A 23702-nucleotide genomic window follows, 5' to 3' on the forward strand; every position below is an offset into this window, starting at 1 on the left:
AACAAACAATTATTCTAAATTGAAATTAATTATTCTAAATTTATTTGAATTAAAACTGACATTGGCCAAATCTTGAAATTCTGACTAGTGAAGAGACCAATGAATAATAATACACTACTGTACAAAAGTTTGCGGTCAGTAAGATCTTGTTCAGCAAAGCCAAGGATGCAAGGTTTCTACAAACATATAACATAGCACGACTGTTTTTAACATTGATAAATAAAAAGAAGAAAAGTTTCTTGAGCACCAAATAAGCTAATTAGAATGACCTTGGAAGGATGGTGTGCTCTAATTGTACTTTAAAATTGTATGTCACCTTTTTCAAGCTCCCTAGTAATCGTTCTAAGCGTATGTCCCATGTCCTATATTATGTCCCATTTCTATAGTTGTTTTCCTCCTGCTGGTGTAAGACTGAGGTCATACACCATGTTTTTGTGATTGATGGTGTTTGGAACTGAAAAGGTGATGGAATGCTTTTTTCCTTACATGGAGGCAGCATAAAATATCGTCAGCTGACAATTTAATCAGAAATGGCTGTTTTTACTGAACTAAACGATATAATATTAGCCTATAGTGCACTGTTTGTATGACAGTCGTATGTGTTGTGTTATCAGAGGGTGAATCCGTCAGTCATTGGGTTATCAATCACATTACATGAGAGACTACAGACATTGTGTTAGGAGGCAAACAAGCAGCATTAAAGCATCTGCCCATGTAAATACCATGGATCTATGTACATGCAGACTGAAGTTATGGGAGCAGCTGCAATAACAGTCGCCTGGCAAAGCTACTATTTTTGGCAGTCTATTCACAGAAAGCCTTCCATTAGACGCCCCAAAGTCTCCACTTTCAATTAATTCTGATACAATATCGGCAATTCGACTCCAGTTCCACTATATCTCCTACAAAACACGAGGAGGTTCAGTGCACGCACACACATAAAATCACCATTGATTAACTGTGTTTTGGTGCGGACTCTAAAGGAATTAGCCGACTGCGGTTCTCTGATTGGTTACTAATCCTTCTACACTATAACAATTTGCCTGAAAGCGTGCTTCTGGGATATTTATCCTACAAAACCCACACAAAATCACATTGCACCATAAGTGAGGCAGTCAAACGTCGCCCTTCAGATTCAGAAACTAAAACAGAAGGGAAGAGGGGGAAAACAAATTCAACCAGACTGATCCGAAGCCAGGATCTCTTGGCTCCCGAGAGGCTGGGAAGAGAATCGGCCCTTATCGGCACGGTGCAGTAGGGTTTTCCGGTTTCCTTTAACCTTCTATTGTTTACAAGCATGAAAATAATTGGGTTTGAGCCCAGACTAGCTATATGAAGCTGTGTTAATACTCTCAAACTGAGGAATCTCAGGATCATGGATGGGATCTTACAAAAAAAAAAAAAAAAAAAAAAAAGCTTTGCTGAGCTCCGGACAGCTGGCGGCCCAAGAGTAATCTTTGACGGACCAATCGGGGTGGTAGATTATTAGAGCAGAGATCACCATTGTTTTCGCAGGGAGACGAGGGGGTTGTGTGTGGACAACACCAGTCAAACAACTGTCAGAAATGAAGGACTAATTTTGAAACATTATGTTTATGGTGTATACGGTATACACACACAATGACCATTAGTTAAACTCAACATGTTAAATATCAAATAGCTGCACAGGCGAGGTTATAGCATACAAGCAGAAAGCTTATGTGATGTGTTGACTGTCTGGATGAAGAGTTCCTGGAGAGGTTGTGATGTGTCTGTTGTGATATACTCAGCGGGATATGGGAAAGGGGTGGGGTGGGGGAGTGTTTAGAAAGAGGTCACTGAGGATCTTCTTTCCTCTTGCAAATGGACGGGTCGCTTTATGACACACGTTTAAGTTTCTGCTGATGGAGCTCATTGAAAGTGATGGGCAGTTTGCTTTACCACCCATCCACACACATAAACACCCCCTCAACAGCACTCTGCCTCCTCATTAAGACACAGCACATAGTAAGGCTGGGCAATAGTATATGTATATACACAATATATTTTATATTATTTGGTTGGCGATATAAAATTAACCAACATTTACTTATAAATTGTGAGAGAATTGGTCAAACAAAAACTGGAATGGAGCGTTTATACATGCAACTACTATCGTTCGAATGTTTGAGGTTAGTTTTTTTAAATAATTGTGTTTTTTTTTTTTTTTTGGCAAGGACGCATTGAACCAAAGTGACAGTAAATCATTTGACAGTAATACAAAAGATTCTGTATCAAAAAATGGTTCTTGTTAATCAAAGAATCTTGAAAAAGTTTCCCAAAAAATATTTAGTAGTAGAAACAAACATTTTCAACAGAATAATATAATAAGATAGTAATAATAAAGGTTTCTTGAGCGAAATTCAGCACATTAGAATGATTTCTGACGGTCCACTGTGCAACTTCTGAAATTAAGAGTTATAGACAGATAGACAGAGAAAGGCCAGAGACTATCTAATATCTATGAATCACCATTTGATTTTAGAATATGTGTGAGTTTTGTGTTAGTGGCGTTTATGGAAACACTGTAAGCTTCAATACCGACCAAGAAATAAAACTAAGAAAAGGTATTGGGCAGTGCGGAGGTGTTTTATATAGTTGCCTAGGGAATGTCTACTTGGCTGTTCACTCTTGTACTAAATTGTTTTTGTACAGTTGTTAAGTCGATGAGTCATTCATTCCTTGTTCTTGTTGCTAGATGGAGCTCCTCTTTGGTGATTTAGCTACTGAGAACATCATTATTATTATTGTTGCATGGGCTATCCTATCTTTCTTCACAGGAATGCCAATCTTTTCCCCAAAAGCATGTAAAACAGAGAAGGGGCCTGTTTTCTGTAGTTGCGTGAGTGATGGAGTGTCTGGAAGACTGTTCTAAAGAATAACTCCATCATGACTTCAAAATAGACAATGCAAGTCTACAAGGGCCACTAAACAAAGCCACATGAGCATGAGCAAAACATTAACATGTAGCCTACTATATGGAATGTAAAGTTGGCTCATTAAAACAAAAAGAAGAGCCAATTAAACCTGGTAAACAGTGCTGTAGTGTGAGGTAATGCCTAGATCCTGCAAATTATTTTAGAGAGATAACAGAAACATGGTGGCTCATAGCAAGGATGGATATTCTCAAGAGTACTCAAGGACGACGGAAAGAGGTGTAAAGGTCTGCATTATTTTGTTGGTTTATATACAGACTTCTATAGTCAGACGTTGTTTTTAAGGTGTCAGGTTAAAAATAGTCTAGAAGAAACGTGTCACAAGACATCGCTCTGTCTAGCTGTTTGAAAAGGAGAAAGCGTCCTGTGTGAACGCCTTCTAATCTCTGCTGCAACAAATGGAGAGTCAGTGTTGGTGCAAATTGCTGTTGCATACTGTTGAAAATGACGCCACAATCAATCCCCCCCCAAAAAAAATAAGGTGTTTAAAAAATAAAATAAAAAAAGGTTTGCATGTAGTTGGATTTGTTGTTTACAAAACTATAAAAATATGGTACTTTATAATAATAATAATACATTTTATTTGTCAAGCGCTTTTCTGAGTACTCAATGACGCTTTACATGGAGAAAGAAAAAGACATTTATACCACTATAAATTTTATATTTAAAATTTATAATGGTATATGGTTTTTTCACAAAACTATTAAAAAAAAAAAGGATTAAAAATCAATTAGGCTTAAAGTGGTAGAGGATGTTTGCTAAACTATTTAAAAAAAATATTTTAAAAAAACCAAAATGTTTTAGATCCAATTTTCACTATTAACTAAATATTAACCACCAAATTATTGCTTATTAATAGTTAGTTTAGGTACTGGGTAGGATTAATGGATGGTCATGCAGAATAAGGCATTAATATGTGCTTTATATGTACTAATAAACAACGAATGTCCTAGTCATATGTATGCTAATAAGCTAGTCAAAAGTGAGAATTGGACCGTAAACTAAAGTGTTACCAAAAATTCATGAGCAGGTAGATGTTTCCTAAACCAGATGCCCAGAGCTTGTTCATTGGAAGAATAGTGCACTGTCATGTAGCTCACAAATGCTGATCACAAGTCCCACAACACCAAAAGCAGCTAGACTGATTGACCAATTGATTGACAAGATTCAGAACAGGCTCTGAACCCATACAAATGCCCACAGCAGGCTCAATAACCAATTAAACTGCAGCGTACCACATAACAAATGAGACCAGCTGCCGGGACACATGGAGAATCTTTCAGAATACACACCGTACGGGGCTTGTCCAAGAAATGTCTCTACGCCGTATCTCAATGCGAGCAAATTTTTGTCAAGCGTCCTGATTGCCTCACTCCAAAGAGTCCAACAGCGGCCTTAGAGATTTCGTGAACATACGGCCCTGCCCGTGGATGAGGTTACAGATGTTTCCTGGCTTTGGTGTTAGGAGAAAGAAAAAAAGGGGGGAGAAATCGAGAGCGAGAGGAAGAATGAGTTGGGGAGGTGGGGGGAATAAAAAAAAAACTAGCATCTCCCTTCCTCAGTGACTCGTATTTTCCTGTCCGCCCATCAAAGGGCGGCTGAATGCAGCCTCCACGTACGAGTCCCACAGGAGCACATGGGCCATTGTTTTAGCAATGGAGCACCCACTACAAGATGAAGTGTTGACTGCAGAGACAAGCGAATTAAAACAGGGGACACCTGGGTCCTGTTGGTGTCAGTGTGCACCATTATGTTAATAACTACATGAATGTTTGGGATGGGGACAGTCCGAACATATGACATAAGACACATCACCACAGCAACTGGCAGACCCTGAAAATATTGTGGGGCAGCTGCTAATGACGTAATGTGCTTTTATTTTAAAACAGAAAGGACGGGGCTTTGCATGTGCTTATGTAATCATGAACAGTAAAAAGGAAGAGGAAAGATGGGGATTGGAAATTCGGAAAGAGTTTCCATTCAAATCTCTTTGCTGTTTGAACCGGTATTTTATAGTCTGTCAGACTGGATGGACGCTCCAAATCCAGACGTTTCTTTATGGGCCTAAACTAACCCATGTCAGCAGTCACTAGGGCAGATGGGGAATCTCACTTTCCAAGTCTTCTTAAAGGGATAGTCCCACCAACAAACCATTGTTCCTTGTGTCTTTGTTCCAAACCTTTATGACTTTCTTTTTTTTTTTTCTGTGGAACACAACAAAAGTTATTTCGAAGAATTCTTCAACTGTTGTTATCCGTATAATGAAAGTTAATGGGTTCCAAAACAACATTGTGCCTTATTGACTTTCATTGTACGAACAAAACAAACAATCTTTTCAATATATCTTCTTTTGTTTTCCACAGAAACGAACAAGTCATACAGGTTTAAAACAACATGAGGGCGATTAAACGATGACAGAATTGAATTTTTTACGTGGACTTGAATCAGTTCGGCTTTGCCTTTCCAATGCAACAAGCCTCTCTAAACAGCAAAGGAAGGATAGAAGGGTCTCCTAAGAATAACAAAGGATCTGGAAGAAAGAGTGAATTCCTCTTCAGTGATATCACTCTTATTGAGAAGTGCTGGGTTTGTCCACCCCTTTTCCTCAGTTTGACCTAAGCCGTCCCCAGCCCCCCACATCTATAGTGACGTCGCCATGGATACGGGGCCCATGTCGTGCAAACAGCTGAAGAGATGCCTGGCCTGGGCTGGGATCCTTTCCTCATCTTTTCCCTAATGTTCTCTCTCACCCTCTCAAGACCTTCCTGCACACCCCTCCAAGACCTCACAGAAGGACAAAAAGAGAGCAAGAGACAAAACAACATGCAGTGAGTGAGAAAGAAACACAGTGAGGAAGGAACGCGATTGAAGGGAAAGCAAAAGAGATTCTTTATTCAATATGTCCAACCCACCAATAAAGAGAGGAAAGATGGGGTAACATTACCCGGAGAGAAACTAAACTCTCTAAAAATAAAGATGAAGAATAAAAAAAGTGTAGGAGATGTAAAGGGGGGTCTAAACGTTCCTGCCAGGTGCCTAATACTGTTTCAAAGACTCTGGGGAGATTTCCACTTTGGCTTAAAAGAGGATATTTTCCTCAACTGTAGTAATCTATGCATTTTAGATGTGATGTGATTTATTTAGGGCTGTCAATTTGAGAAATGTAATAAAAAATTAATTAGTCACGCCCCCCTGACCATTCCATAAAATTCACTATTGGAGTAATACAAGCTTGAAAATCCTCTGTAATGTTCAAGCTCAAGTTCGAGATGCTTAAAAAAAACGGAGCATTTGACAAAACGTAAATTATAATAATAAAAAGTATTTTAAAAAATCTCTTTAAAGGGGTAGTTCACTTTGAAATTAATTTTTGACATGTTTTAGCTTACCTCAAGGGCATCCAAGATGTAGGTGTCTTTGTTTCCACAGTATTTTCAATTTCGACATTTTTCGGTCAAACCGTTGTTGTCTGTCAGTCATATAATGGAGGTCTATGGTCCCCACCTTAAAGAGCATGCACAGAGAAGTCCAAATTAAACATGATTTAATGACTCGTAAATGTAAGTACACATTGATGGCCTAAGACAAGAAACGAGCGGTTTGTGTGAGAAAACGAACAGTATTAATATCGTTTTTAACTCTTGTTAACAGCCGTCGAACTGATCCGAATCAGATGTCTGACTGAACCGAACTGAACCATGTCCAATGTTCCGCCGGAAGTGATCGCTTACGCGTCTACGGAAGTTTTACTTTTCACTAAACATATTTAGATATGTCGAAATCGTCTTCCATTGCGATTTCCCGTATATCTAAATATGTTTAGATCTTCACAGTGAAAGGTAAAACTTCCGAAATCTTTGTGTAAATAACAATCGATCATTTCCGGCGGAACGTTGGACACAGTTCAGTTCGGTTCAGTTGGACATCTGATTCAGATCAGTTGGACATGGTTGTTAACGAGAGGTAAAAATGATATAAATACTGTTCGTTTTCTCACACAAACTGCTCGTTTCGTGTCTTAGGCCATCAATATGTAATACTTACATTTACGAGTCAATAAATCATGTTTAATTTTGACTTCTCTGTGTATGCTCTTTGACGTGGCTAAACCTCCATTATATGACTGACAGACAACAACGGTTTGACCGAAAAATTTCAAAATTGATTTCAAAGTGAACTATCCCTTTAATATCCAAAATAGTTTGTGATATCACTGATTTCAAATGTGCAACCTACCTACTGTTCAAGCGTTTGGAGTCGTAAGATTGTTATGTTATGATCACCAAGGCTGCATTTATTTGATCAAAACTCTGGTAAAAACTATAATATTGTGAAATATTATTAAAATGTACAATTGATGACAACTTAAATAATATTTTTAATTTTAATTATATTTTAAAATGTAATGTATTCCTGTGATGGCAAAGCTGAATTTTCAGCATCATTACTCCAGTCTTCAGTGTCATGTGATATATATATTTTTTCGGATTGCTTTGAAATATAATTTTTAATTCTTTGAAATATATTTTTTGTAACAATGGAAGAGAATTTTTGGAAAAGAATTTTCCAAAAAAAAATAAAAAAAATAGTACTATACCCAAACTTTTGATTGACCTCAAACCTTTGAAAGTTTGAATGGTAGTGTTTATCTATTAACATCTAAAATAAATATGTAATGTTATGTAATGTCTTTGAATTATCTTAATTTGTGTGCAAATACTTTATATATATATATATATATATATATATATATATATATATATATATTATCTTCATATATGAATTATCTTCATTTGTGTGCAAATACTTTATATATATATATATATATATATATATATATATATATATATATATATATACGTATATATAGTGATCATTCAGAATAATGAATTGCCATTTTTAACTAATTCCATTAAAAAAAAATTTATCCAAGTGACTTCCTGGATATATTTCTTACATTTCACATATGAAACTAATAAAAATAACGACGGGGTCCATGAGCTTAGACACTGACTCACCGTTGTTGATGAGGAAATGACTCGAGAGGCAACTGAGGCCAACTCCACGGGTGTGTTATGCAGATTTCTGAAGAGGGAACTGCATTTGGAGATGGCTAATCTCAAGGGACAGAACAAAGAAAGGGACACGACTGCCAAAATGGGTCGTTTCAAGAGACATTTCAGTCTCTAATCCTATGTGACTCGGTTCTTAAACTCATTTTTTGCAAACATAAGCCCTGAAGATCACAACCAGCTATTTACTGTCATAGATCTGTTGCATACAAACCTATAAGTCAAATAAGAATGCGATGTTATTTCTAGACGAATACCTCACATTCTGACTCGGAACTCGCAAACTGGAAGGTTTAACAAACTAGACTGAGCAGCGTTTCACTTAACACTCACGAATTTGGCATTTGCATCATCGATATGATAGCTGCATGAGTTATGTCCTCTAATAAAAATATCAAAAGGTATTTTCAGCAGATCTTTTTTCGAAAGAGTTACAGCCCGTGATTTATGACTGCTGATGTTTAAACAGACTAGTCGCCTTTGCCTTGCAGGGGAATGGAGAGAAGGTGTAAAATCCATAGATGCTTTAGTGTTTGCTCCTTGTTAGAGGCGACTCTGCTTTACAGCCAATGAATTTACTGCTGAAATGATTTCAAGTGTTACACTAGACTTTGGTTTCAGTCAGACCCTTCCACACACTTGAGAGGGATTATGTGTATGTTTAATTGTTCATGAGCATTTAGCACTGGGACTGAGACTACAAATACATTGGATCTGTGTTTATGAAACTTTTCACAATCCGAGAAAGGTTCTTCTGGATGTTAAGTTAGCACTTTGGTTCAGCTTACTTATTGTACATGCAGTAATACACTGTTTCCTTATCGCACACCTACACAACAACAACTCATTTTTCACCATGTATCAATTCACTTCAAAATGTGCTTGAATTAAGCCATAAGAGCAGGAATTTTATCACGCTCAAACTCACACATGTACACTGTCTAGTAACCCATAGTGAATTTACAATCTCTAAAGGCCGGTGTGGTAACTTGAGCTGGTGTGAATTCCAGGCTTGCACAAATGATTCAAACAGTGACTGACGGTCATCTACATTAGGGTATAGAGAAGAGACTAACCCACTGGCCCCCATAATTCAGTACATAGTGTGTGGATGACACAATTAAGATACCTCCTCTACCTCTTTCCATCCTTTAATATGAATAATGAAGCTGTAAGAAAGCTGTAGAGATGAGAGAACTGAGCAAGATGATGGAGAGGTTGTGTCACAACAATGCTTTTGTCATCACATTCCAGTTAGCCCCATAAGAGGTGCGAAACACTCGGTACGCTTGGTAAATGCCCATCAGTCCCTCTGTTTTGTCTACTTACAGATTTTTGTGCCTTTCAAATGTTTCTAATTTGCAATGTTTCCATAATCATGTAGGCTACGTGATCAGCTAAGGACAAAAATTGGAAGGAAACCCAACTAGTATGCTGCTAACGTGTAACTGGGACTGTAACATGGAAAATTAACATATGAAATGAAACTATATGAAAGCACCAAACAAAGAGAGCTCCATTTGCAAACTGAGCTGAATTTTGAACCAAGTACCTTAGTAAAAACACTTAGCAGCATTAGCCTATTTTGCTAACCATAAAGTGCAAGCTAATGCGAGAGGAGAAGGATTAAGTTTAAGGCGTCAGAAAAATTGTATTAGAAAAGCTGACAGAGTAAGATTATGGTGAGCAACAGGAAAACGTGGCATTATTATTACAATATCAGAATGCTAACATAGCATAGCCTGTTTGCGACTCTCAAAACACTTCCTTCTTAAATCTGCATTTAAATGCTTTTCCCGTCCACATACTCTGTGTCCTCAACTCGTTGAGTGCATCTCCCTGCGGAGGTATTGGGTTCCACACAAGTGCTTGGAGCCCAACACACACCTGTCTCGGCTTGCCTGCTGTCCATCAAAGATGTCTAAACATTGCCCGCCTGAACGATAGGCAGATTGAGTCAGCTGGCATGGCTGCCCCAAACAACCTAGAACAAGACCATCCAAACCTGCTGCCGCTTTCCCCAATGCTGTCATGTTCAAGCACTGCTAATTACTAAGAGTCCTCTCCGGTCTGGGCCTCCTCCACTGGCCTGTGAGTCATCTCTCTCGAGCCGATTGAGGCGCCAAGGCCTGAAGGTCCAGGGCCGGCTTTCTGCTCTGGTCCTTTATCAGCGCTTTCAGTGTCTCCGAACTCTGAGCCAAGATTCAGTTTCCAGCCCACTCCTTATCGCAACCCTTTACCGCTAACTTCTTTTATTTATTTATTTTGTCTGCTAGAAGAGACCATTAGAAGAGCTTTGTTTTTATTCTTCAGTGCCATGTTTTCAGTTTTCTACTTTTCATAATGTGTATTAATCTGCTTGAGTTTACTCAACAGTTGACCTTATCCATAGCAACGGGAGAATGCCAGCCGTTTTACATCATGCACAAATCTGTTCCCCATTTCGTACAGCTGGAATTCGAGTGAGGCAATGGGGTTGAAGAGCCAAGCAAGGCCGGAGAAGTCAACCTGAAAATGAGACACCCCCACCGCCTTCTAAGGCTCTCAGCACCATGATAATATACTGACAGGCGCACAGAAATACAGATTGCTTCAAATGAACATGCACTGAATGCAATTGCCAACACATGAATGGATCTCGCATGTGCATGCAGATGTGCAGACAGAAGGCGTTTGTGTAACAGAGCTGGCGGTCCAAGAAGCAGCCACGTCACTTCTCAAATGTCGGTTGAGTTGAATTGGCTCCTTTTCAAATTAAAGTCTAAATCTGAAATGAATTGGCTACACCGCACACGTTGAAATGAAAATTTGACCTGGAATGACCGAGAAGAGAACAGAACATTTCTGGAACAGAACAGAGAACCGGTTTTCTTTACATACATTTTTCCCATAGGGATTTAAAAAAAAAACGTCTTTGTTGAGGAGATATGGTCATGAACCAAACCTACCAGTTACGAGGTGAATCACAACACAAAAAACTGATTTGAAGCAAAAAAGTAATTGAAGAGACAAAGGTACAAGAATATGTATTTAACAGCTTCAATTACCCCTTTTCCACCAAAGCATTTTGAGAGCTGGTTCGGAGCCGGTGTCTGCACGCGAACCAGTTCTTTGTGTTTTCGACAGCCAAAGAACCGGTTCTCGGCCAGGAAAACTGGTTCCAAAGCGGCACCAACTCTTTGCTGGACTAGAACCGTTCTTTTACCACGTCATGCTTACGTCGGGGGCTGGGGCGGGTTTAGATGTGTTCTAAACATCTTTTCTGACTATCGCAAAGCCAGGAGAAACATTTGCAGAAACACGATGAAGTCCGCCTTTGTAATTGTTATGCTTGAAGTTGGCGCAAGCGTTTCTATTTTTTTTATTGAAAACATTATAAGCAAAGAAGAAAACAGTCACAATATAGAACAAATAAATGGAAAGAAAAAAAAGACACAAGATAGGAGTTCATAACTTATCAGAAAAGATTACATATCAAACGAACAGATTAAAAGACATACATATTTCAATTGTTTTTAAAGCCTTCTTGGTACACGAGTTAGAGATAATCCCAAAGTAATGTTGTACTTGCAAGCGTTTCTAGCTAAGACGTATGGTGACGTACACACTGACGTAATGACGTCGTTCCCTGGGCACTCTAGTCAGTGGAAAAACAAACAGGTTCTGAAAAGTTTCGCAAGTTGAACCAACCAGCACCAGTTCCGAACCAGTTCTTTTTTTGGTGGAAAAGGGGTAAATGAGGGAAAGAAATACAGTCCCATGAAGCATTGCGAATCAATGACAATCAAATAAAAAATGATGGATAAATTAAAAATTGTTAACTATATAGAAACAATATAATTTACATTTATTGCAAAAAATTCATATATATATATATATATATATATATATAACTTTTTGAATAAGCAGGTCATCCAGGTACTTTCTGCCAACTCAAAACTGAAAGTTATTTCAATTGTCACATTTTGATTTTCTCTTTAAAAATTTGTTATATGCCTCAGGTCACCACTACGGTAATCAGCTAGTGCATCTCTACAGTCACAACCGAGAGTCACTTGACTTGCTGTGCAATTAGGATTCAGCTCCAAAGCCCCTTTAGGCCGCCTTAGGTAAACCTACAGCTCATGTCTAAAAGGACGTGATCAGCACTGCCTGTCAGGAGAAGTTTCATTTAGCTGCGACTGCCAAAATGCATACGTAACCAGAGCCATTATTCAGCTCTGCTGAGGGATTTTCAGGAGTTAGCAAACGCCACTCCGAATGAAGAAGCTCACCGTTAGGAACACTGAAACATTACGCTTGTTTCTTCGGTTAAAAGGTGTGGGTGTCTTCACAATTGACTTGGCTTTCATCCTCCTTCCTGAAATTTGGCATAGAGCTCCTGGCGCTGGCCAGCCAAACCCTGTGCAGTAAAGTGCTAACATTTCATGACAAAGGAGGCTCTGAAACGCTGCCCCCTCTGCCTGCACCTGTCCTGCGTGGGCAAGGGAGGTGAACAGTGGGTACTAAGGTTGAAAGCACTGATTGTGAAGTCTTCAGTGCACGTGTGAATCTTCCCCCTCTGCTTCCAGTTTTTCTTTAAAAGTGAGAGGTTAGTAGTTTAAGACAAACAGGTCAAACACAAACAGTGTTTTATCCTTGCTTATTTGCTTGTTTTTTAGGGAAAGCCCAAGTGGTGCATCAACTAAATGATTTGGGGAACATTTTGGCTTTGGCGATAGCGGAGAAGCAAATAGCAATTAGCAATCAGCAAAATAGCAATTAGCAATCTCCTTTGTGTCTCGGGTCGAAGGTTTCATGTGACTGAAAAGGCAACATCATACAGCCTGGCTGCAACCAGAATAGCAAACTATAATCTTTGTTTCACTTGACGCACTCTAGTCTAGAAATTACCACAAAAAAGAAGAAAAAACAGATACATTTGCATATTGATTTTAAATATATATATATATATATATATATATATATATATATATATATATATATAATAGACAAAGTAACAAATATTTAAATTATATATATATATATATATATACACACACACACACACAGACACATTTTGTCAATGATGTTTGTGATTATAATTAATAATATTAATTAGGGCTGTCAAACAATTAATCGCATCCAAAATAAGTTTGTGTTTACATAATATATGTGGGTGCACTGTGTATAATTATTTTATATATATAAATACACAACACATGCTTGTATATATTTAAGAAATATTCTCATGTATATACTGTATATTGATTTATATATTATTTATATTATATATAAATAATATACGTATTTTATATATAAATAATATTTTTTTCTTAAATATACATGCATGTGTGTGTATTTATATATACACAAAATAATTGTACACATATAAAACAATATACAATAAAATACATTTAATATTTTTAACTATACAATTACATAACTATAAATAATTTACTTGTTTTTTATGATTTCTTTGTTCTTGGCAAAAATTACAGGCACAGCTCTATCTTCAGAAACAACAAAAGTTCAAATCAGAGTGACAATTGGTTGAGGTCAATAGGCAGCAGCCCTCCCAGTCCTCATGCATGCTACTTAATTCTAGAAGGCCATGATCACATGACCATCTCAAGAGGTCCCCTTGAGGAACAACTGTTCTCCCTAGATCCAAAGCTGACCCACAAACAGCTCTAGCAACTACTAATACTTTAGTGCCAAAGATGATCAAATAGGCTGTACAATATCTTTGGGTATATATCAAATAGCAGTCTTGCATTTAGATATCTGTGCATGCAAATTCCCAATTGTATACTCTCTAACCCATAGTTGACGCATACACACACACACTACTCCTACAAGGCTAAAGGGGTCAAAGATAATTAGCCATGGCCGATCTGTTGCAATTAATACGAGCATACAGCCGGTGTGTTGAAGGGAACGTTACGACAGCTGACGGGGGACGAAGGAGAAATGAATCACTAGTCTGGTGGGCTCAAGGTGGTAGTGAGTGTGTGAGAGAGGGAAAGGGAGTTTGGGGGGTCATTCAGTGGGGATTAGAGATTTTGGGAGGCAAATGGGCGGAGCGGGAGGCAGCTGCGGAACTCTGTGCCTTTAGAGGCTCTGTTGAGGCACAGAGGGGGAGCTTTGTCCCCTCTGCGAAAAGGCTGGATCTGCTCCAAAAAGAAACCCACCGCCAACACTCAATACTCTTCTTTGTCATCCCTCACCACCTTCCGTTTTAGAGGAAAGGTGCCCCCCTATTCTACACAATGCAGCTTTCCATTGTCCTAATCTTATGTAAGGGGCTTTTCTTATTTAAGCCCCAAATGTCTCAGCACAAATGCTAAATTGCCCCAAATGCAGGACACAGGCATTAAATGATTTTGCACTTATAACCTCATTATGCAACGGGAGGGCATGCCACAGCAACCGGCAAGCCAGGTGTCATGATGGCGGATCTTTGATTAAAGAAATGTGCTGGAGGCTTTTGAGTCTTTTGATTGTGCTTCAGTGAAAAAAATGATTATTAATCAGATGGCTTTGTTAACATGGTGGTGTTTGAGTTTTGATTAAAGATTGCTTCTGAATAATTATTCTGTTAATTAAGTGTCAGAATATTTTTTTATTATTAATTATATATTAATCTCAATGTTACTCAGAATTATTTGCATATTTTATTTAATTTGACAATATCTATATGATTTTAGTTCAGAAATCTAACGAGAACCTTGTTGAATACAGTATCTTTTGGTCAAGTAAATTTCAAAAATATTTTTTTAATATAAATACATATATAAATGTAATATTTACTAACATTATATATATATATATATATATATACATATATATATTAAAAAATATATTTTTGAAATTTACTTCACCAAAAATACTATATTCAACAAGGTTCTCGTTAGATTCAAAAATATTTTTTTAATATAAATATATATATAAGCGTAATATTTACTAACATTATTTATATATATATATATATATATATATTTATATTTAAAAAAATTATTTTTGAAATTTACTTGACCAAAAATACTATATTCAACAAGGTTCTCGTTAGATTTCTGAACTAAAATCATATAGATTATTGTCAAAATAAATAAAATATGCAAATAATTCTGAGTGACATTGAGATTATAATTCGTAACGTAATATTTACTAACATTATATATATATATATATATATGTTTGCGTTACGCTTTAATCGGCCAGTGAGAGCAGGAGAAGATCTGCCACCGCTTTTTTTCCCATCGCGGGAACTTCAAAATGGAGGTCATGCCATTATGCGATTGGCTGCTGGAGTCTAAGGCCTCTCTACGTGAATGGACTGCAAGAGTATCCATCCTTACTGCGGCTGACTCTCTCTCTCTCTCTCTCTCTCTATCTCACTCAGACCACGCATCTGTCTCGCCCTAAGCCCAGAGGCAAACATGGGCACAGAAGCGAGAGACATCTTTGTCGCCTGTCTACCTGCCTGCTGTAGCTGGGGAAAAAAGAGAAAGACGGCTATAATGATGATGGTAGAGGGGAACCTCTTGCCTCTTGAGCCGTCACTTTAATTCCCATCTCTGAGGCAACCAAGTGTAGAGACTAACAAAGGATGCTTTGTCTCTAAGGGGGGAGTGAGAAACCATAGGGAGGAGGGTGTGTCTGTGACAAAGGGGGATGGGGGGTGTCGGCCCCGTCAGCTCTGCACCAAACCCCAGGAGAGGTCCCACCTTTGTGGGACAGATCCTGTGCACCTTGCGTGCAGTTATAAGATATGAGACTCACTATCTAGACAAGGCTGGAAAATCGAATGCTGTTTTTATATCGTTTAACTGTTTTTGGATAATTTAAAGCTTTTGTCTACAATAACAAAGGGGGGACTTGTGTACCAATGTAAAGCAAATAAATATGGTATTAAATTTAAGTATTACACATTTGAGAAGAAAAACTATTTAATTTATAAGCCTCTAAATCAATTCCTGTACTCGTGCCAAATAATATATCCACTTATCAAAATCGATACACATTTAGATTACATTTATAAATTATTTTATCCAAAGCGACTCACTTTTACCAAAAGTTGCATGTAAGCTTCTCTCAGCAAAAGTATGGAAATATCCATAGACATAAAATCTGTTAAACTCCTGCATTGCTGAGCTTTGGGCATGGGGGGTTGGTTTTTACTGATGAGCTCATCATAAAATGTGCAGCAGATGACAGAGTGAACGCAGCGAGAGAAGGGGATGGCTGTCTCCCACTGACACATTCATCATCTCTACACCACTGACAGGCTCAGACAAAAGCACAGAGACAGGCCCACTTATGTAACACGTCAGGACTCCCACTGACACCCTGGATGCATTTCTACAAAAAAAAAGCCGGTGACTTGTTCGATCCAACTATGGTACTACCAATACTATGAGTTTAGAGATACTTACTATTCACTATGATTAATAACTATTTATTTCACAGCTTATATATGATATAATATAATACTATAACACTGTAATAAATATATTAATATATGAATAAACCATATGGATGTATACTATAAATAAATACCATTTATTATATATAATTTAAGCCTCCAAACAATAATAATGCTGATAATCTCAAAATCAGAAATTAACAACTGCTATATCTAGGTAGCGTTAAACAAATTGAGTCAACTGAGATTTACACGGTGCACAGCACTCTCACTTTTGCCAGTCTCCTATTCACTCTTGTTTTTGTCTCTGCATCATCACACACACACACACACACTCTAACACCTCCTCAGGCAGATGGGAGACCAGTCTGCATGCCTGCACCTCCCCCCATACTTGAGGAGCTGTGTCGTCAACAATGTCAAAAGCTTCTATTGTCGTTATGAGTGGCCCACCACTCCTCTTTGTCCAACACAGTTTAGACCCATCATTGACCATTCAAACAATTAGATATTCAATCACTCCTCCCCCTTCACTATGTTATTCCCCTCTCAACATTTTTCCATGTCTGCATATTTTTGTCCGAGTGTTTCGGAGGGACCAGACGTAACTGCACCGTCATAATTATATATATCAAATCCCTTGATGTATTCTGACAGAGACACAAACACTCACAACTTCTACCCTAATATGAGCGATGACAGGAGTGCCAGGCGGTAAGCTCAGTGTCAGAGGTTATTATATAGACCATGGGAAGGACTTACAGATGGGTCAAACGTTTGAAGGGATATATTTGGCTCTCAAATCCAAGATCCTCCTTGTCAGAATCCACTTTTCCGCACATCGCCCAAGCATGGGACAGTTATTGAGGTCCTAAGCTCTGTGCCCATAAGCTCTCGCCCACTCGGTGCCTGGTCTAATGATGCACTGTCTGAGGGATGACAGACAGGAACACCGCTCAGACCTACAGGAATGCTGGATTAAAGGCCCTCAGATCTACAAAATGGTTTATCGTTATCTCATAACTGGCTTCAGTTTCTAGGACTGACATCAACTCTTTTGTTTTCACAGTTTCCATGAGAAACTATTAAAAACAATCCAAACATGTTGCATGATGAGAATGTATGTTATAACAAGCGCAATGCGTAATACTGGCTCAGGACGAGCAGGACCGTATGCAATCGCTGCCCGTTGGAGGATCTCAATCTGTCAATTTTTTGACCGATTTGATGATTTAAACATATTTTAAACAAAATTTAAGAATTGCTGCTGAAATTCAGAAGAAAAAAAGAAAAATTAAAATAATAGTTTATGCAAAAATTTAAATTCTGTCATGCTCTTCCAAACCTGTATAATCATATCAGTAGTAGTCAACCAATATGTTTTTTTTTTTTTCATATTATATGATCTATATCATATCGGCCATCCGATATAAATCTCATTTATATGATATCACACAATTTAATATAAAGATGGTAAATAACTAATGCTGCAACTAAATGTATTTTTATGTAACATTATATTTACAAAATTAGAAATAATTTGAAAATGAATCATATTTAAAATTTGAATAAAAAAACAATAAAATAGATAAGATTTACATTTTAGATGGTAACTTGATTTTATTAAACTAATGGTGAATGGAGAATCGTGTGCATCTTGTTAGCTCTGTCAAAATAAAAGTCTTCAAGTTCAAGTATTGGGCAATGTGATATAAACAAAGAGTAAAATATCGGTCAGCATATCGGTAAGCCACTATATGACTGGCTTTCTTATATGACTTCCTTTCTTCTATAACACGAAAGAAGATATTTTCAAGAATGTATCTGTATTTTTTGACCACAGAATGAACTTCCCAATGTTCATTCAATTATCTTTTTTTGTGTTCCTCAGAAGGAACGACATGAGGGTAGGCAAATAATGAGTTCTCATTTTTTTTAAGTGTGGGTCTGCAGGTAAGCCTCGGTATTTCTAAGCCAGTAATGCGAAAGATCGCACTTTAATGTTCTGTAACGCACATCCCCTCTCAAAGCTATTGAATCGAGGTGAAAATTATTAAAATGATTTAGTCAGTGTACTTCATGGGTGGAAGGAGATTGGCTTTTCAAAATTGAAGGGAAGGGACCTGCTATTCTCTTCAGTTCTCATGGTGAATTTTATTCTTTATCCTGTCTATTTGCAGAGGCAGGATCGATCAATAGTGTTTGTACTGACGCCTCATAGAGATGCACTAGAGATGGTGGCCGGCCGAGGGGGAGGGCTGGAGTAAAGGACACGGCACCACTCCCGTGATGCAAAAATTGATCCCTGGAATAAATTTGCAGTGTTCTATTAATGGCAAGTCCCTCTGAGGTTTTTTATTACATCTGACGGAAAAGCCACACATTACAGGAGCAAAAGTACAACACCCAAGAGGAAAGAGAAATGAAAGAGAGGGGGTAACCAGGAAGATACCTTTGTGAAAAAGATCTACACATTCGCTTTTCTAAAAAGAGTCCTTCAATAACATACCTAAAGACCTTAACAAACCTTACTTTTCGGACACTTATTATTATGTGAAATGCAATAAATATGTATTTGAATTTTAATATATATTAAATGCAGTTAGTTGTATGTCTTGTATATAAATATATTTGTAATATTATGTTTATTATGTTTGTTATGATGAACTCGCAATTTAATACAAGAAAGAAAGAAAGAAAGAAAGAAAGAAGTCACATTCTAACGATCTTCCTGATGATCACAGAAAAAGGTCTAGTCATACCTAATTGGAAGTGTCAACGGGCTAAGTGGGCAACATGCTAATTATATCACAAATGTACTTTGATGTCCTAGCATCTTCATCATTTTCAAGATCACTGTCTGCGCCATCACTCCCATCATCCCCCTCGCTAAGTGTTTCTCTCTATATCGCTCTGTCTATGATGAGACTCGGGTCAAACTGGCTCTGGAAAGCAAGGCTCTTTTGTATAAGACGGTTTGACTGTGTGAGTCTCAGGCACTGGCTGGCACTGAGGGCTAGCGGCCACAGAAGATGACGTCACGCGCCTGAATAAGAAAACAAAGCCACAGGGATTAAGGGTACCTCGTATCTCCTCCACAGCCCAGATGCCGACTATCCCGCCGCCTCTGACAATGGCTCTTTTACGTGCTAAAAACAATTAGCATGTAGGCTAGCACATAGCACTAATGGAATTTACAGACAGACTGATTAACAAGCACTAAAATGTGTTGAATCATTAATCAGAACGTCCATGCTTTCAGACATAGCCCTGTTAACATTTTAGGAGTTGACAATTTCAAGTAGCATAGTGAGCAACTAGCATAGTGAGCGAGTTTAAGTTTATCCATCTTCCACAGGCCAAATCCAAGAAACAAACAAAAGTCAAATAATTACTTGCTAACATTTGCTAATTTAGTAGCAATAAAGGCTAACTCTGTCATAAACCAAGTGTTAGCAATCCCTTGCAAAAAAAAAAAATTCTGTGGTGGTACCCACAGTGATGTTAATTAGAAAATACTTTGATATATCATGAAACATTGTAAACATAAATGCCCAAAAGTTTATGTCCTTGCAAATAAATTATACTTTGTAAAGATGTCAAATTAAATATCTTTTATTGTACTTTAAAGTTCACTGATTTTTATGTGGTGATTAACATACTAAAACACATGTAAAGTACATGATTTTAATTGTAGTGTGTTATCCAATATTACATTTAAAAGTATTTTAAATGTACAGTATTAGACAGCAAAATCTTTAAAAAAAAAATGATTACAAAAATAAATGACTACATTAAAGTATGTTTTAGTTTACTATAAATACTGGACAGTACACTTTAACCAAATTGCAAAGACAATTGTTTAAAAAATAATTATGAAATTATATCTAAATATATACTAATTAAGCAAGTTCTAATCAAGTGTCAAAATGTACTCTTGAACTAATTGCATTAAATTTAAAGTGTCTATAAGTGTCTAAAATTTCAAGTGTCTATAAATATTACATTCAGTTTTCACTTTTAATTATTTTGAAGTACATTATTTCCATACTAAGTACTCTTTGTAAAAGAATGCTAAAGTTTACTTCTTTTTCACAAGACGACTCAGCTTGAATTAAACTAAGCAACACTAAGGTCATCGTAAATAAATATGTGAGTGAATGAGGCTGAAGAAAGGGAGCAAAAACAAATAATATAAACACACACAGAAATCAAATTTCTACCCCTAGATTTGGAATATTGCGGCTTTTCATCTTTTGGCCGCAAAGCTTAGGTCTAATCAGATTACACAGCAGAGAAATCAGTAATGTTGATAATGTGTGGGGGAGGGCAGCATGGCTCTCTGGGTATTAAACACTGAAAACTGCAATCACGGTGCTAGATTAGGAGCGAGCTTTAATATTGTGCTACATACTGCTGAAAGGGACAGAGGCTGGATGGGGATCAGTGACTTGGACAGGGAAAAGTCAGAATGTACACACAGTCAGGAAACCAGAGAGGAAGAGCGCTGGCCAATCATAAAGAAAAAAAAAGGATGATGCAACTCTCTGGACTCATATCTGAAAATGCTGTGAGAAAAATCCAGTCTTGTGCGTTAAAATGTGACTTTAAATTCAAAGTTTTTTTTTTTAGCAATAAACCCAAAAAGGAAAATTCTGTGATCATTTGTTCACCTTCATGCTGTTTTTATCTGTGGGTAACAACAGAATATATGAATAGAACATATTTTGAGGACTGTTTTTAAAGGTTTTTGTCCATACATTGAAAGTCAGTGGGGTAAACAATTGGACTCACTGATGTTCTTTGTATGGAATATGGACATATTTTAATAAAATATCTTTTAATGTTCCACAGAAAAGGGTCATAGCGATACTTAGTGGATACTTAGTGGATAACATCTCGTATGCATTTGCATAAATTTGCATGCTATTTAATAAAAATGACAACATAATACATTTCGCGTAACATCATACAAATTGGTACAGTAGTTTACCCAAAAATGAAAATTCCGTCATCATTTGTTTACCATCACGTTGCTCCAAACCTGAATGATTTTCTTTCTTCAATGGAACACAAAAATAGATATTTTTGACCATATAATGAAAGTCAATGGGGTCCAAAACAACATTAGACCCCAACACACAGACATTTTTGAAAATAGTTTATTTTGTATTCCACAGAAGAAAGAAAGTAATTGAGGTTTGGAAAGACATGAGGGTGTGTAAATAATGACAGAATTTTCATTTTTGTGTGAACTGACACTGTAACATCCAGTTTTATGTTCTGCCTTTACATGAATTTCTAATTGATATAGACAACAACATTTGAAACTACATTTAATTAAGCAGTCTCCTGTGGTGTCTTTAAGATGGAACAGTGTTCTTTACAGATACAAGGTTGTTGACAAATATGGCTGTTTTCCGATAAATGCAGCAGGAGCTATACTTGGAGCGAAGACAACTAATAAATTCATTCTGCAGAAATAATGGATGCCTCTGGCCAGCTCTGCTTTGTCCAAAATTAAATGCCAGTGGGGCTTCTATCACAGATGATGTCTTCAGAGATGTGATGTGCTTACTAAAACAGTTTAGTGATTTAGTTATACTGGACACTTATCTCCTGAAAGGGGAAAGAGTTCCCTACTTCCCCACCCTGAGAGCAGCACAGCAGGTGGATCTTTTGACTCGCACCCAAGGAAAAGCACAAGCTAATTTCCATACAGATGCCCCCTTCACTGAGGAGGAAGAACCCCCCATTAAGACCTCGAACAACCTTAGCACAGCACCGGCAACTTCTCGCCTACGTTCCTCTCCCTTAATTCAGTAGCCATCACAACCCCCCGCTCTAGACATTGGAGCACTCAAGGTTGCCAAAACCAATGAAAAGGGGGGGGGGGGGGGGATGTCTTGCATTTGGCATCTGCCATGGCAGGCCATCGCTCTGTGCTCTACATCCCAAGGCAAAAGGGACAGAGGTGCCCTGTTGGACATGCCAACTCTGGGAGGATGAGCAAATCTCACAAAGCCCTTTTAAGTAAGAGCCCAGAAGCCCCCCACCACTTCTCGTTTCCACTGTCACCCTATCCCTAAAAACATCTGAAAGAATTCCAACACACACAGACACAAAACATCTCTCTTCTTCTCTCTAGATAAAAATAGTGCTAGAAAAGGAGCGTTCAAACATTGTATCGGCACTGAACTCCGTACTGAGTCTCTCAGATCATTGTCCTCACTTGATCTGGCACTATGTGCAACCTGAGCTCTGATAAAGGCCATATGGTGTGGCTGCAAGCCCAAAGGTGACAGCACCCCATATGATTCTTATTAGGCACGAGTCGCAGTGACTCTGGGAACGAGGTACCTTTGGTAATGTGTTACTAATAGCATAAATTAATTAAGATATAAAGCAATCCAGGTGCTTTAAATGCGTGCCGGTTAATGATTGGATGGTAGAGTAGAGCAGTAAACAAGAGGAGGTTGATGAGGGTTCCCTTCGAGGCTTTCTGGAATTAGGAGACTTACCCGGGTAGAAGTCTTTGGATTTGGACAGCTTGATGGTGGCCCCTGTCTCTTTCTGTAGCTGGACAATAGTCTGACCACCCTTGCCAATGATGGAGCCTGCGGCGTAGCTTGGAATCAGCACCTTTAAGAAATATTCGCCTTCCTCTGGAAAAAAAGAACGAGAAAAAATTAACTCCGCAATGGATTTACCGTAATCTGGCATGTACAATAATAACAATAATAAACAAACAAGAAAACAAAACAAACAACAGATTTAAAAATAAAAATAAAAAAAATCTAACATTTACAATACTTACTACTACTACTACTAATAATAATAATAATAATACAAATTTGCAATAGATTTTAGCATTTTTTTAAACATGAATCTGAAATTTACAAATATTTGCAATGGATTTAATCTTTTTATGTAATCTGACATCTACTTTTAAATTTGAGATTTGAAAAAATGCATGTGCTTAAATAAATGCAATCAGTTTTGTAGACAAATTTAAGTTATGTCTACCACCTAATATTTTAATGAGTTTTTTTAATGGATGAATTTTACAGGGAGAGTGAAGGGAAAGGCCGTCAACAAGTGCCTAGGATATATGGGAACTTCTTTAATAATATATACAGTTTAAAAAGCATCCCAGGTGGCACCTCATGCATTTGGTTGAATGCCCAGAGTCTGCAGTGCTGTAATCTATGCAAAGGTTGGCTACTTTAAAGAAGCTAAAATAAGATTGTTTTGATTTTTGTTTTTTGG

At 37.5% G+C, this 23702-nt stretch overlaps 1 protein-coding gene across 2 annotated transcripts in view; it reads right to left on the bottom strand.

Moving 5' to 3' along the window:
• nova2 (NOVA alternative splicing regulator 2) overlaps positions 1-23702 on the bottom strand; it is a 46308-nt gene that overhangs the window by 13592 nt on the left and 9014 nt on the right. For both annotated transcript variants that reach the window (XM_039662567.2, XM_039662566.2), the window contains one exon: positions 22955-23098. In XM_039662567.2, the coding sequence (XP_039518501.1) occupies positions 22955-23098 (144 nt within the window). The remainder of the gene's footprint in view (positions 1-22954; positions 23099-23702) is intronic.

This window comes from Pimephales promelas, chromosome 16 (assembly GCF_988280905.1).
Source record: "Pimephales promelas chromosome 16, fPimPro1.hap1.1, whole genome shotgun sequence".
Taxonomy (NCBI): domain Eukaryota; kingdom Metazoa; phylum Chordata; class Actinopteri; order Cypriniformes; family Leuciscidae; genus Pimephales; species Pimephales promelas.